Genomic DNA, 16,157 nt, shown 5'->3' with positions numbered 1-16,157 from the left:
GAGACAATGCTCCGCCCACGACCCCTCCTGGCCAATTAGAACGGATCGCATGTGTGACGTTGTCCTCCCATCCCAGGCCGCACGTGGTGGTACCTTCCGGCTTCAGGCTGGTTTTCTTCCCTCCGCGGGCCAGTGCGGCTGCGCGCTGCGCTCTGATTGGCCAAGAGCTGGTGGGCTGCGCGCGCAGTCGCTGCTCGGTTACTAAGGGCGGGAGCCCAGCGAGGGCGCCGGCGGCTTCCTCCGTCTCAGGCCCGAGACGACGCCTGGGCGCTCGCCATGCCGAACCGCAGGGCCAGCCGCAATGCCTACTACTTCTTTGTGCAGGAGAAGATTCCTGAACTGCGCCGACGAGGCCTGCCTGTGGCCCGTGTGGCGGACGCCATCCCCTACTGCTCGGCGGACTGGGCGGTGAGGCCGAGGGCGGCGGCCGGGCAGTTGGGCCGCGCTTGGGCCTGCGGGAGGACGGGAGGACGGGAGGGCGAGGCCAAGGCCTGCAAGGGACTGGAGGGCCAGGCCGGGCCAGGCCAGGGAGGGAACAGGAGGGTTAGGGCCCCACCTGGGCCTGCAAGGGACTGGAGGGCGAGGCCAGGCCAGGGAGGGGACGGGAGGGTGAGGGCGGGGCCAGGTCCTCACGCTGCCTCTTCTTGTCCCCCCTCCAATCTTCACAGCTTCTGAGGGAGGAAGAAAAGGAGAAATACACAGAAATGGCTCGGGAATGGAGAGCCGCCCAGGGAAAGGACTCCGGGCCTTCAGAGAAGCAGGTGAAGGAAGGAAGGCTCCTTATTAAGGATCATGGTGGTGAAAGGCCTGGGGAATCCCTGCCTGCAACTTGCAGGCTTCAGCCCTGATCAGCCTGGGAGTGCTTTGGTTTTCAGGAGTCGCACTGGATGATCTCTGAATTTCCCTCTCATTTCTTTTGTGACAAAAGCTTTTTAATTTTTGGATGCTTAAGGGTAGTTTGGAGGATTATTTTAAAATATCACCTAGAACCAAGCCAGGTGCTGTGTTTTAAATTTTGGAATAACAGGACTTGGATATCTTGGTGACTGTTATCGTACAGGTTTGAATGGAGCTTGTCAGGGTAAATTTCTGAGTAGTTGAATATTGAAGTACTAAAAATTTGTCTTGCTTATTTGTATCAGGAAAGTACTACGTAATTATAAAGGTTTTTTTCCCTTTCCCTCTGTGTTCTTTCCATTCTTAAACTGTTATTGAATAAAATTCAAGAGAGTTTTGCATGTTTTAGGTTTGAGGAATTTTATTTATTAGTTTTGAGTAGAAGCTCTAATCAGTTGAATTTGTACTTACATTTGTGACCTTTGATTTTTTTTTTTTTAAACTAATTTCTTCTATTTTCCTTTAAAACTTCAGGTGTGTTGCATATATACCTCTTATGGGATTTGGAGTCAGCACAATCTGGTTTTTAAGTATTAGAATTCTTTGGGGAATGGTGTTCTGTTGGCCACTGGTCTGGCATAGGTGGCTCAGGAAGATGAGCTTAATCATTAGTGGACAAATGTCCTTCAGTAAAAGTTGAGTTTGTTATTTACCATTCACCTTCTGATTTAGCATATTTATAGATTTGCACTGTTGGCTGCCTTTGAATGTTGGTGTTAGTGACAAATGTATATAATTTTTCATTGGTTTTATTGGTTCTGAGAAATTTCTGATATAATATATGGATTATTTTGAAATTATTTTGCTAAATTAAAATATTTGATCTAGAGCATCCATTAAATTTTGAAGTGTGTGAATGGTGATTCTCTTCCTCTTTAGAAACTCATTTCCACACCACTAAGGAGGCCAGGCATGCTTGTACCAAAGCAGAGTGTTTCACCCCCAGATATGTCAAGTTTGTCTCTAAAAAGTGATCAAGGTAAAGTATTCCCAAAATATTTTGCTTGAATTTAAATACCCAAAACACTAATGATGTGTTGATCAGTAAAAATATTTTACTTTGACCCTCCACTTAAAAGTAATTGACTACAAATGTTTAGATATTATAACTTTATATAACTTTTAATAAAAGATAATTTGTATTTGTTGAAATATACTGGAGAGCTTTTTGTAACAAATATGGTCTCTTGATTTCTGCCATTCCAAACACGGTTAAACGAAGATACTTATATTTGTTTATAACTAAATACTTAAATAGACTTAAGTTGTAAAGATAGGAGTAAATTTTTGAGATCTATTATACCACGTTATGACTATAATTAATAAAAATTTATATTTCAAAATTGCTAAGAGTAGAATTTAAATGTTCGCATGACAAAATATGAGTTGATGGATACAGGTATGTTAATCAGCTTGATTTAATCTACAGTGTACACATATATCAAAATGCATTGTATTCCTTAAAGACATACAATTATTATCTTTCAACTAAAAATAAATAATATCCTGCAGGAGTATAAGGGTAAAGGTGAACTAACAGAAGAGAAATCGCTAATAAAAGGTTGTTGTTATTCCTTCTGACTGTTTTTATTTATTGTGGTCTGTCTTTAACACTTAATGAATGTTTAACATTTGTCTTAAATGTGGTCAGTCCTGGTAAATAGAACACTCCACACATTCATACATTTTTTTTCTTTCTGATTTACAGTTGGTCTTACATGCATTGATAAAAAGCTTAGAAGGAATGAACTAAATATTCCATAGTTTACAGAGTTTTTCTACATCCATTCTGCTTGACTTTATTTCCTTTTTATTTGTTGAATATGGGTCCTGAGAGTCTAGATTATGTGTAGCTGATTTATGTAGTTTTAATAATTTTGTCACTTTAAACAGAGTGGTTACTACTGTAATTCTTGATAAATGTAATTATAAAATTTTTGACTTGTTTATTTGGTATAGTACATGGGTTTTCTCATTTCCAGCTCACTCAGGAATTTAGGAACACAAGGAAATTGGTTCCAGAACTTTCTTCTCCTTGAACTAAAGAGGCTTTTTTGGGAGGGTAAATTTAAGACACTGATTTGTTCTTTTTGTCTTACAATTTTTTTTCTTGTAGCTCTCCTTGGAGGCATTTTCTACTTTTTGAACATTTTTAGCCACGGCGAGCTGCCACCTCATTGTGAACAGCGCTTCCTCCCCTGCGAAATTGGCTGTGTTAAGTACTCCCTCCAGGAGGGTATCATGGCTGATTTCCACAGTTTCATAAGTCCTGGTAAGTGGCCAGTGAGTGTAGATGCTAGATCACTAGAGCATACTTTAAAAAAAAAAATCTTGATTTCATTTATTAATGGTATTTGTTTTCTTAAAAGCTCCAATACAACTGAGTTCTTAAAATGTAACAAGAAAAACTGTTAGGAATTAGATGTCAACATGGGGTTGTTGGTGTAGGCTTTTAAACTTAAGTAAGTCAGCATTGGTGGAACCTGCCACATGCTTTTCTGTAGTCTTACATTTGGGTCACTAGTTTTATAAGTTGCTGTTTGTAACCTTGAGGAAACTACCAAACCATTAGCTCTTTGGGTGGGGGAGCAGATGAGAGTGAGGACATAGGCTAGCACTCAGATTTTATTAGTGTCTCCCCTATGCCTGGCTCCAGCCCCAGTAATAGCAAGGTGGTTCTGAAGACACGGGATTTGGACCAGTTCCCAGGAGGGTAGGTGGAAGTTAAGGGAGCATCATCTCCTTGAAGGTAAGAAGGGAAATTTGGGAAAAGAACTTTGACTTTAGTTTTGTCAGTTGCTTTAAAATTAATTAGGACATCTTACTTTTTTATTATATGAAAAAACTAATCATCCTGCTTATAACTTGTGGGCAAATTCTTGGATAGTCATCATTGCCTTTGGTTATGTTTTTTGTATATTCACATAATAAAAATTACCTGCACATGCTATAAATTGGAGTATCACTGTAGCACAAGTAAAGAACTTCCAAATTTCTGCTTCTCTCAAAATATTTTGTATTACAGGAGAAATTCCACGAGGATTTCGATTTCATTGTCAGGCTGCAAGTGAGTACTGAGGAGTGGGAAAATATAGGAGCTAATATGTGCTGCCTGGTTAGATTGTTCCTTTAGCACGTAAGACAAGCTGGGGAGGTGAGCTTCATGGAACTGGAAGATGGTGTCTACAATCTTTGGAAACTTTAAAACTTTTATAAACTTGTAGTATGTTATCTTTTCAGAGGGTGGTTTTTTTATTATATGCTCTATATTCTTGCATTTCAAGATCTGCTTTTAGTGGCCAGATACTTGGAAAAGTCTTTTGAGAAGGTCTCATTATCAAGATTTAGGGCCATTTACAAGGAAAGTCTATTTGAAAAAAAAAAAAAAAAAAGAAGTTTGTGCTTCAAAAATAATGGAGTTGAAAAAAGAAAATAGTTTGAGTTTTTAGATGAGGAAAGCAAGTTTTTAAATATTTTGCAATCAAAGGTATGACTGTATATACCTAATCTTTGGAACTAAGCTCTTTCCTAGAAACGATGTTTTAAGCAGTTTCCAGTTGAATTAGATTGAAAGTTTATTTTTAAATTTAGATTAATTAAAAAGTGTCATTGGTTGGTTAAGGCCCATTGAAAGATTCCTGTATTTAAAAGTTTGTTTTTTTTTTTTTTAACTTACAAATAAAATCTGTAGAAGTGTTTGTAATTAAAAATACATTTTTCAAGTCTATCATAAAAGCAGCTATATTATAATTCTTATAATGGTGTCTTTTCTATAAATGACAGTATTTTAGACTCATTTTTACTTCTGTATTTTGATTTTTTTTTTTTCCTGGTCTTGAGAAGAATATGTACTAACTCATTTTTTATTTGTCTTTGAACCGGTATTGTAAGTTGTGGAATATATTTGATTGTTTTTTAGTAGGTCCCCTTATATAGTTTTTAATGGAGAAATAGTTTGTAATATAGAAGAAAAATTCAGCAGTTGCTTTGAAGTTTAAACATGGCTAAACTCCACAAGTGTTATATCACCTGAAGTTATTGAACAAAGAAGATAGTAGTTAAAAAAATAAACAGAAACTCAGCCAGTAAACTAATTTACATTTTTACTTAGGCTTTGTTTCTGGTTTGTTCATCTCTTCAATACATTGGAATCCCTACTGTGTACCAATCAGCTGTTGAGAGTGTCACTGGTTTACTGTTCTGTGCTATCTTGATTCTGATAAACCCTTTTTAAAAAATCCATTTTAAGACCACTTTTACAACATTTTCAATTTAACCAAGTTAACAAAGTGTACTTTCAAAAAAAAAAGTCTTTTAAAGACTAGGAATGTTTTCTTAATTATTCAATCCAGTTGAAACTGAGCACAATGTTTCTCATTGAGGGAATCTTAAAATGTTTGGAGCTCACCAATTTAAGCATGTCTTAAATTTTGAATTTGATAACCCTGGGAAATGTGCCAATTAAATACCATAAATGACTTATTAGAGTGACAACTATGTCAACATAATAACTAAAATGCCTGTGTTAATGTAATTGAGCTGATTGGGAGACCACCATGTTTCCTACAGGACATACAGGAGCAAATTTACATGTGTATGTGGACCATTTACAAATAGCTAAATACCATGCATCTAGCTCTTTTGTGAAGTATATGTAAGTAACAGCAAGTGAATGCTACCTGGGCTTTAGAATCAAAGGATTACAGGATTGGAGGGATTTTGATGTGAAGTCCAGTTCCCTTACCTGTAAGGGCAAAAGGACAGGAGGCAGAACTCTATGGATTCAGAGAAGCATTTATTCCTTGGTGGACTTGGGCGCCATGGGGGCCCATTTTCCAAATGGGGAAAATGGCCATCAGTTACAGAGGGGATTTTAGTTTTATAGGGCACGATGATGTAATCATTGGGAGCTGTGTAGTTGCAGTTTTGACAGTTGGGCTAGTTGAACGGATTAAAACTTTAATTTAGGAAAGTAGTTGTAAAAAGGTTGCAACTCATTGTCTGGGGAGATAAGAGTCCAGATCCCAGGGATGAGTACTCAAATCTTGCCCATTCGTATTTGCTGTGCTTCCATTTAGGACTAATTAACTGTGGGAGAAGATCATGGTTTAGGGCCCAGCATTCAGTATCCGCCCATTTCCCCCAGCGCCCATTGTTCCTTGGCCAGTTTCTCCTTCCTCTTCCCAAACTGCACCTCTCCATTTTTTCTTTGGAGGCTATGTTTACCATAACCTTTCACTGCCCACTGCTGTTTTCCTCTGAAGAGGTATTGCAGGGTCTGTATGAGTGTGGGGTCTTGGCTCTTCAGCCAGACCAGCTCAGCTTCTTTTCATTTTACTGGTTAATGGCTTTCTTTTGAGAAGTTTTACTTGGAAAGAAGTAGAGCCTTGAATTTGAATACTAATGTTAGCTTTCTACACTAAAAATCCATCAGCTTTTCAAATGAAGCTTCATAACACACACAAAAACTATAACATTCTTTTTAAAAGGTAAAGATTATTAATGGGCAGCCTGTAATCCCAGCTCCTCAGGAGGCTGAGGCAGGAAGATTGCAAGTTGCAGGCCAGTCTGGGCAACTTAATAAAACCCTGACTCAAAATAACATTTTTAAAACTGGGGTTTTAAAACTGGGCTGGGGTATAGTTTAGAGGTAGAACAGATTATGTGCATATAACTGTACTTGTGTTTAACTACATGTTGTCTTTTATCCATTTTTCTATTGAACTATTTTTCTTTATTTTTAAGGTTTAGTGTATATTTTACCTGCTTACTGATTTTTTGTGTGTAGATACCTATTTTTAGTTCATGCCTTGTGTATTTCATGCTCCTTGGTGTCTGCTAACAAACAGAAGTCTTTGCATTCAGTTTACCAAATGTACTAATCTTATCAATTGTGAGTTTTATGTTCTATTTAATAATTTCTCTGTACCTGAAGTTATAGAGTCAGTTTCCATCTTACTCTAAAAATTATAAAGTTTTGGTTTTTGTATCCAAGTCCTTATTCCATTTGTATTGACTTGTTTATGGTTTAAGGTAGAGATTGTTTGATTTTTCTCCATGTGGGTCATCAGTAGTTTCAGGATCATTTATTGAATAATCAGTTAACCAGTAGGCAGTGCTGCCTGTGTACTGTCAGGCTTCTGTTGACACGTGTCTTCTGTTTATTCTGTTGTTCTGCTTGTTTTTGGTGCCAGTGTCATATTCTTAAGCATAACAGTTTGATAATACTTAGATCAGTCCCCAACCTTGTTCTTCTGGAATATTATGGATATTTTTGACTCTTTAGTCTTCCACATACAACTTTATAATCAGGTTTTTGTGTTTACCAAAAAGCCTTGTTGGGATTCAAATTGGAATCACCTTTAAATCTTTAGTTCATTTTGGAGGGAAATGCTATCCTTATAATATTGAGTATCTAAACATATGTGACACTTCTTCATTTTCAGATCTGTAATGTCTTTCAATTTTATAGTTATGGTAGTCTTAATACCTCTGTTAAATTTATATTTTGTCTTAACTTTTTTTGTTGTATTTTAAGTGATATCTTTTGAAATTACATTTTCTAATTGTTTATATTTTTTTTCCACCACCCACCATTAAACTTTTGGGGTTTTTTTTGTTTGTTTGCTTGTTTGTTTTTATTGTAAACAAATGGGATACATGTTGTTTCTCTGTACATGGAGTAACAGCATACCATTTGCATATTCATACATTTACATAGAATAATGATGTCTGATTCATTCCGTTATTTTTTCCCCTTCCCTCCCACCCCTCCCACCTCTCTTTTCCCTCTATATAGTCCCTCCTTCCTCCATTCTTGCCCCCCCAACCCCATTACCTGTCATCATCCACTTATCAGTGAGATCATTCGTCTTTTGGATTTTTTAGATTGGCTTATCTCACTTAGCATGATATACTCCAATTTCATCCACTTGCCTGCAAGTGCCATAATTTTATTCTTTATGGCTGAGTAATATTCCATTATATATATATATACCACAGTTTCCTTATCCATTCATCAATCGAAGGGCATCTAGGTTGGTTCCATAGTCTGGCTATTGTGAATTGAGCAGCTTTGAACATTGATGTGGCTGTATCTCTGGAGTATGCTGATTTTAAGTCCTTTGGGTAGAGGCCGAGGAGTGGGATAGCTGGGTCAAATGGTGGTTCCATTCCAAGTTTTCTAAAGAATCTCCACGCTGCTTTCCAGAGTGGCTGCACTAATTTGCAGCCCCACCAGCAATGTATGAGTGTACCTTTCTCCCCACATCCTCGCCAACACCTATTGTTGCTTGTTTTCTTGATAATCGCCATTCTAATTGGGGTGAGATGGAATCTTAGGGTGGTTTTGATTTGCATTTCTCTTATTACTAAAGATGGTGAACATTTTTTCATGTTTGTTGATTGCTTGTAGATCTTCTTCGGTGAAGTGTCTGTTAATTTCCTTAGCCCATTTGTTGATTGGGTTATTTGTATTCTTGGTGTAGAGATTTTTGAGTTCTTTATATATTCTGGAAATTAGTGCTCTATCTGAAGTATGAGTGGCAAAGATATTCTCCCACTCTGTAGGCTCTCTCTTCGCATTGCTGATAGTGTCCTTTCCTGAGAGAAAGCTATTTAGTTTGAATCTATCCCAGTTATTGATTCTTGCTTTTATTTCTTGTGCTATGGGAGTCCTGTTAAGGAAGTCTGAACCTAAGCCAACAAGTTGAAGATTTGGACCTACTTTTTCTTCTATAAGATGCAGGATCTCTGGTCTGATTTCAAGGTCCTTGATCCACTGTGAGTTGATTTTTGTGCAGGGTGAGAGATAGGGGTTTAGTTTCATTCTGTTGCATATGGATTTCCAATTCTCCCAGCACCATTTGTTGAAGAGGCTATCTTTTCTCCATTGCATATTTTTGGCACCTTTGTCTAGTATGAGAAAATTGTATTTATTTGGGTTTGTGTCCGTGTCCTCTATTCTGTACCATTGATCTACCTGTGTATTTTGGTGCCAATACCATGCTGTTTTTGTTACTATTGCTTTGTAGTATAGTTGAAGTTCTGGTATTGTGATACCCCCTGTTTCATTCTTCCTGCTAAGGATTGCTTTAGCTATTCTGGGTTTCTTATTCTTCCAGATGAATTTCATGACTGCTTGCTCTATTTCTGTGAGGTACGTCATTGGGATTTTAATTGGAATTGCATTGAATCTGTATAGCACTTTTGGTAGTATGGCCATTTTGACAATATTAATTCTGCCTATCCAAGAACATGGGAGATCTTTCCATCTTCTAAGGTCTTCCTTAATTTCTTTCTTCAATGTTTTATAGTTTTTATCATAGAGATCTTTTACCTCTTTGGTTAGATGGATGCCCAAGTATTTTATTTTTTTGAGGCTATTGCAAATGGAGTTGTTTTCCTCATTTCCCTTTCAGCTGTTTCGTCGCTTGCGTATAAAAATGCTTTAGATTTATGTGTGTTGATTTTATAGCCTGCTATTTTGCTGAATTCATTGATGAGGTCTAGAAGTTTTCTGGAGGAGGTTTTTGGATCCTCTAAATATAGAATCATGTCATCTGCAAATAGTGACAGCTTAAGTTCCTCTTTTCCTATTTGTATCCCATTAATTTCTTTAGTCTGCCTAATTGCTGTGGCTAGAGTTTCGAGGACAATGTTGAATAGAAGTGGTGAAAGAGGACATCCCTGTCTTGTTCCCATTTTTAAAGGGAATGGTTTCAGTTTTTCTCCATTAAGAATGATGTTGGCCATGGGCTTAGCATAAATAGCCTTTACAATGTTCAAGTATGTTCCTACTATCCCTATTTTTTCTAGTGTTTTGAGCATGAAAGGGTGTTGTATTTTGTCAAATGCTTTTTCTGTGTCAATTGAAATAACCCTATGATTCTTATCCTTAAGTCTATTGATATGATGGATTACGTTTATCGATTTACGAATGTTGAACCATCCATGCATTCCAGGAATGAACCCCACTTGATCGTGGCGCACAGTTTTCTTAATATGTTTTTGGATACGGTTTGCCAATATTTTGTTAAGGATCTTTGCATCTATATTCATCAAGGATATTGGTCTAAAATTTTCTTTCCTTGATGTGTCTTTTCCTGGTTTGGGTACGAGGGTGATATTAGCTTCATAGAATGAGTTCAGTAGGGTACTCTCCTTTTCTATTTCCTGGAATACTTTGAGAAGTATTGGAATGAGTTCTTCTTTGAAGGTCTTGTAGAACTTGCCTGAGAATCCATCTGGTCCTGGGCTTTTCTTGGATGGTAGATTTTTAATGGCTTCTTCTATTTCATTGCTTGATATTGATCTGTTTAAATCGTGTATGTCCTCCTGGTTCAGTTTGGGAGGGGCATGTGTCTCTAGAAATTTGTCAATGTCTTTGGTAGTTTCTATTTTGTTGGAATACAGATTTTCAAAGTAGCTTCTCATTATGTTCTCTATCTCAGTGGTGTCTGTCGTGATATTTCCTTTTGCATTATGTATTTTAGTAATTTGAGTCTTCTCTGTCCTTCTCTTTGTTAGTGTGGCTAAGGGTTTGTCTATTTTGTTTAGTTTTTCAAAGAACTAACTTTTTGTTTTGTCAATTTTTTGAATAGTTTCTTTTGTTTCAATTTCATTGATTTCAGCTCTGATTTTAACTATTTCCTGTCTTCCACTACTTTTGCTGTTATTCTGTTCTTCTTTTTCTAGGGCTTTGAGGTGTAATGTTAGGTCATTTAGTTGTTGACTTTTCATTCTTTTCTGGAATGCACTCCATGCAATGAATTTTCCTCTTAGTACCGCTTTCATAGTGTCCCAGAGATTTTAATATGTTGTATCATCATTCTCATTGACCTCTAAGAATTTTTTTATCTCCTCCCTGATGTTTTTTGTTATCCATGTTTTATTCAATAGCATATTATTTAGTCTCCAGGTGTTGGAGTAATTTGTTTTTTATTTTGTCATTGATTTCTACTCTCAGTCCATTATGATCTGATAGAACAGAAGGCAGTATCTCTATTTTTTTGCATTTCCTAAGGGCTGCTTTGTGGCATAACATATGGTCTGTTTTTGAGAAGGTTCCATGTGCTGCTGAGAAGAAAGTGTATCTGCCGTTGATGGATGGAATATTCTATATATGTCTATCAAGTCTAAGTTATTGATTGTGTTATTGAGTTCTATGGTTTCTTTGGTTGGATTTTGTTTGGAAGATCTATCTAGTGGTGACAGCAGTGCGTTAAAGTCGCCCAGAATTATTGTGTTGTGGTCTATGTGATTCTTGAAATTGAGAAGGATTTGTTTGATGTACAGGGATGCACCATTGTTTGGGGCATAAATATATCGTTATTTCTTCCTGATTTATGGTTCCCTTAAGCAGTATGAAATGTCCTTCTTTATCCCTTCTGACTAACTTTGGCTTGAAGTCCACTTTATCTGATATAAGGATGGAAACCCCCGCTTTTTTACTGAGTCCATGTGCATGGTAGGTTTTTTCCCATCCTTTCACCTTTAGTCTGTGGATGTCTTTTTCTATGAGATGAGTCTCTTGCAGGCAGCATATTGTTGGGTCTTTCTTTTTAATCCATTCTGCCAGTCTATGTCTTTTGATTGATGAGTTTAGGCCATTAACGTTCAGGGTTATTATTGAGAAATAATTTGTATTCCCAGTCATTTGGCTTATTTTTGGCTTTTAAGTTGACTTGTTTTCTCCTTTGAGTGCTTTTTCTCTAAGGTAGTTCCTCCGTTTGCTGACCTCCATTGTTCTTTTTCATTTCTTCCTCATGGAAGAAATTCTCATTTTGTTGAGAGCATTCTGTAGCACAGGCTTTCTATTTGTAAATTCTTTTAACTTTTGTTTATCATGGAAGGATTTTATTTCATCTTCAAATCTGAAGGTTAGTTTTGCTGGGTATAGGATTCTTGGGTGGCAATCATGTTCTTTCAGAGCTTGAAATATGTTGTTCCAGGCCCTTCTAGCTTTTAGAGTCTGGGATGAGAAGTCGGCTGCTATCCGTATTGGTTTCCCCCATATGTAATCTCATATTTTTCGCTCACGGCCTTCAAAATCCTATCTTTATTTTGAATGTTAGGCATTTTCATTATAATGTGTCTTGGTGTGGATATGTTGTGATTCTGTGCATTTGGTGTTCTGTAAGCCTCTTGTATTTGATTTTCCATTTCATTCTTCAGGTTTGGGAAATTTTCTGATATTATTTCATTGAATAGGTTGTGCATTCCTTTGGTTTGTATCTCTGTGCCTTTCTCAATCCCAAAATTCTTAAATTTGGTCTTTTCATGATGTCCCATAGTTCTTAGAGATTCTGTTCATGATTTCTTACTATCTTCTCTGTTTGGGCGACTTTATTTTCAAGATTAAATATTTTGTCTTCATTGTCTGAGGTTCTGTCTTCCAAGTGGTCTAGTCTGTTGGTGATGCTTTCCATTGAGTTTTTTATTTGGTTTATTGTCTCCTTCATTTCAAGGATTTCCGGTTTTTGTTTGTTTGTTTGTTTGTTTGTTTGAGAATCTCTTATCTCTTTGTTGAAATGATCTTTTGCTTCCTGCAGGTGCTCTTTCAACTTATTGGTATCATCACTCATTGCCTGCATTTGCTCTCTTATCTCATCCTTTGCTTCGCGAATCATCTTAATCATATATAATCTGAAGTTCTTTTCTGATATTTCTTCTAACGTACTGTCATTGGATTCTATTACTATAGAATCTAGATTGGTTTGGATCATTTTATTCCCTTGTTTTTTCATGTTGTTCATGTATCTTCCCCTCTAGCAGTGCAGATCTGGGGTATTGCAGATTTCCCCCTATAGGCTTATAGTGGCCCTATAAGTTTCCAAAACCCTTTCTTTAAGAGGAGATCAATATTAGCAGTGCCCAATTCAGACACTATGCAATCCTACACCAAATAGCCCCTATGGGGACAATAACAAAATTGTAATAATAAACAAAGTGAGTTCAAATATTATCTTCGGTAAAACAGGTTTGCAAATAAGGTCTGCAGATTCTAATGGAGGACAGAGAGGATGCAGAGGGATGTAGAATGTGGCTGTTAATGGGATAAGAAAAGTATATACAGAAGTTCTAGAAAATAGAAAGGGTGAGAGAGTAATCAAAAGAAATCGGATGTTAGCATGCAAAAAAGGGAGAAAGAGACTCTGAGGGAACAGGTAAACAAAAGGAAAAGGGAGCAAGAAAAGTAAAGAAATAAAAACTTGAATTTTTCAATAAGGAGAAAAAAGAAAATCTACAGTATAACAGTCATACTAATGAAACCTCCCAGTGTTCAGTAGCCTGATGCATGAGAGGTACCTGACAATGAGCTTCAAGCCTCCAGCAGGCGTTTCAGGATGGGATCTGCCCCACCCAAAGATCGGAGCTACTGCTTCCAGGATTATCCAAGATGGCTGCTCTGGCTCCGAAATGTGTTGGCAAATGGGAAGCTGCAGCTCAGGGGTGGACGTGATTAGCTGGAGGTCCTGGAGACGGGATGCAGTTGGTCCGGCAGGGGTCCTGGAGGTCCCATGTGTTTGGTGCGGTTGTGGGATCCTGGAGGCCGGGTGCAATCAGTCGGTGTGGAGTCCCGGTGATAGGGTGCAGTCAGTTGGTCTGGGAGTCCTGGCAGCAGGAAGCAGTCAGTCGATGTGAGGGCCCCAGAAGCAGGGAGTGATTGGTCAGGCTGTGGGATCCTGGAGATGGGGCTCAGTCAGTCCGGCCAGGGGTCCTACGGGGCCTGGCTGTTGTCTCAAAATGGCGGCAGCCACGTGTAATCAAACCTGCAGATACTGTAGCAGTGAACTTCTAGGCAACAGCAGACAGCTGGTGCTTTACTGGCTGTTGGCGATCAGTTTCCTGACTGTTGTCAGACGATCGGGAGGTGAATCTCGAGCGTTGGGTGATGGATAGGAGTAAGGTAGGCGATGGACAGGCGAGAGGCAGGCAAATGGCAGATAGACACCTGACAGTGAGCAATCTGCTCTCAAAAAAGGCCTAAACTTCTGGGTTTTTGTGAATTCCTTAAGTCATATCTTTGCTCTTCACTTCAGCTGCCTCTGTTCATTTTACTGGTTAATGGCTTTCTTTCTACAAGTTTTACTTTGAAAGAAACAGAGTGGTACACCTGGATCATTTGGTGGATTCATTCCTAGTCTTTTGAGGAACCTCCATGCTGATTTGGATAGTAGTTGTACTAATTTACACCAACAATGTAAAAAGTTAATCCACATCATCTCTAGCACTTCATATTGTTTGTACTCTTGATGGCTCTGTACTGTGTCTGGAGTGAAATGAAATCTCAGGGTAGTTTTGATTTTCATTTCCGTAATTGCTAATGATGTTGAACATTTTTTCCACGTTCACCATTTGTATTTCTTTGTTTGAGAATTGTTTGTTTAGTTCATTTGCCCATTTATTAATTGGGTTGTTTCTAAGTTTTTTTGAGTTGTGTATTCTGGATATTAATCCTGTCAGAAAAGTAGCTAGCAAACATTTTTCTCCATTCTGTAGGTCATATTCTTAATTGTTTCCTTTGCTATGCAGAAGTTTTTAAATTTTTAATTTGGTGCCATCACATTAACACTTTTTATGTTTTTTGGAGGGAAGGGTGTGCCAGGGATTGAACTCTGTGCCACTCAACCACTGAGCCACATCCCCAACCCTGTTTTGTATTTTATTTAGGAATAGGGTCTCACTGAGTTCCTTAGTGCCTTACTTTTGCTGAGCCTGGCTTTGAACTCGCCATTCTCCTGTCTTCTGAGTTGCCGGGATTGCAGGCATGTGCCACTGTGCCTGACCCCATTAACTCTTGTTACTGTAGCTCTGTAGTATAATTTGAAGTCAACTAGGATGCCTCCAGCATTGCTTTCTTGGCTTAGAATTGCTTTGGCTATTCTGAGTTTTTTATTCCGTTTTTTTTTTTTTTTTTTTTTTTTTTTTTTTAGAATGGGGGATTAATCCCAGGGTACTTCACCATTGAGCTACATCCCCAACCCTTTTTATTTATTTTGAGATAGGGTCTCACCAAGTTGCTGAGGCTGGTCTTGAACTTGGAATCCTCCTGTCTCAGCTTCCCAAACCCCTGGGATTAAAGGTGTTTGCCACTGTGCCCAGCTGGGTCTTTTATTCTTCAGAATGGATTTTAGAACTGTTGAGTTTTGTGAAGAATGGTATTTTGAGGAGATTGCATTGAATCTGTATATCGCTTTTGGTAATATGGCCTTTCGGAACAATATTCTGCCTATTTGTGAGCATGAGAAGTCTTTCTGTCTTGTGTGTCTTCGGTTTCTTTCTTCAGTGTTCTATAGTTTTTATCAGAGGTCTTTCACGTTCTTGTATAGATTTATTCCTAGATACTTTTTTTTTTAGGCTGTTGTGAATGGGATTTTTTTCCTGATTTCTTTCACCAGATTCAGAATTGGTATATAGGAAAGCTATATGTGTTGATTATGTAACCTGCTCTTTTGGTGAATTTATTAGCTCTCACAGTCTTGGAGCTTTTTGTATCTTCTAAATGTAGGATTATATTATCTACAAACGGCAGTAATTTAACTTCTTCCTTTCCTATTTATCCCTTTTATTTTCTTGTTTAATTACTCTGACTAGAATTTATAGTCCTGTATTAAATAGGAGTGGTGAGAGTGGACATCCTCGCCAGTCGTGTTCCAGATTTTAAAGGAAATGTTTTCAGTTTTCCCCAACCGCTTGTGGTGTTGGCTTTGGGTTTTTTGTGTATAGCCTTTATGATGTTGAGGTAGTTTCTTTCTATCCCTAGTTTTAAGTGTTTTTTGTTTTTTTTTTTTTTTTTATTATGAATGGGTACTGAAGGCTTTCTATGCATCTGTTAAGATGAATAAGTGATTTTTGTTCATATTCATTATTTTGTCCATATTCATTTATTATTTGCATATGTTAAGCCACACTTAATGTCTCTGGGATAAAACCAAGTTGGTTATGATGTACAATCTTCTTACTATGTTGTTGAAAATGATTTGCTAATATTTTATTAAGGATTTTTGCATCTAACTTCATCATGGATACTGGTCTGAAGTTTTCTTTCCTTGATGTGTCCTTACCTGGTTTTGGTATGAGTGTGATACTAGTTTTGTGGAATGACTCTCAAAAGTGTTCATCCCTTTCTGTTTCATGGAATGATTTGAGGTTCATTGGCCTTAGTTTTTCAAAATTTTGTAGAATTCAGCTGAGAATCTATCTGGTCTTGGATCTTTCTTTGTTGGAAGGCTTTTACTACTGTTTCTATCTCTTGC

At 37.7% G+C, this 16,157-nt stretch overlaps 1 protein-coding gene across 3 annotated transcripts in view; it reads left to right on the top strand.

Moving 5' to 3' along the window:
* Positions 1–276: 276 nt before the first annotated feature.
* Positions 277–16,157, top strand: part of MAEL (maelstrom spermatogenic transposon silencer) — a gene marked incomplete at its 5' end in the record, with an annotated part of 34,225 nt that continues 18,344 nt past the window's right edge. The window contains 5 exons of one of the 3 annotated variants that reach the window (XM_079107943.1): positions 277–408; positions 669–761; positions 1,777–1,876; positions 3,014–3,169; positions 3,923–3,964. In XM_079107943.1, the coding sequence (XP_078964069.1) occupies positions 277–408; positions 669–761; positions 1,777–1,876; positions 3,014–3,169; positions 3,923–3,964 (523 nt within the window). Of the gene's footprint in view, positions 421–668; positions 762–1,776; positions 1,877–3,013; positions 3,170–3,922; positions 3,965–16,157 lie in introns of all 3 variants that reach the window. The other 2 variants (XM_079107942.1, XM_079107944.1) reach the window with 2 other exon arrangements.

Source organism: Sciurus vulgaris (genome assembly GCF_902686455.1).
Source record: "Sciurus vulgaris genome assembly, chromosome: 12".
NCBI classification, from domain to species: Eukaryota; Metazoa; Chordata; class Mammalia; order Rodentia; family Sciuridae; genus Sciurus; species Sciurus vulgaris.
The sequence above is the reverse complement of the archived record's forward strand: the minus strand, read 5'-3'. Positions and strand labels throughout refer to the sequence as shown.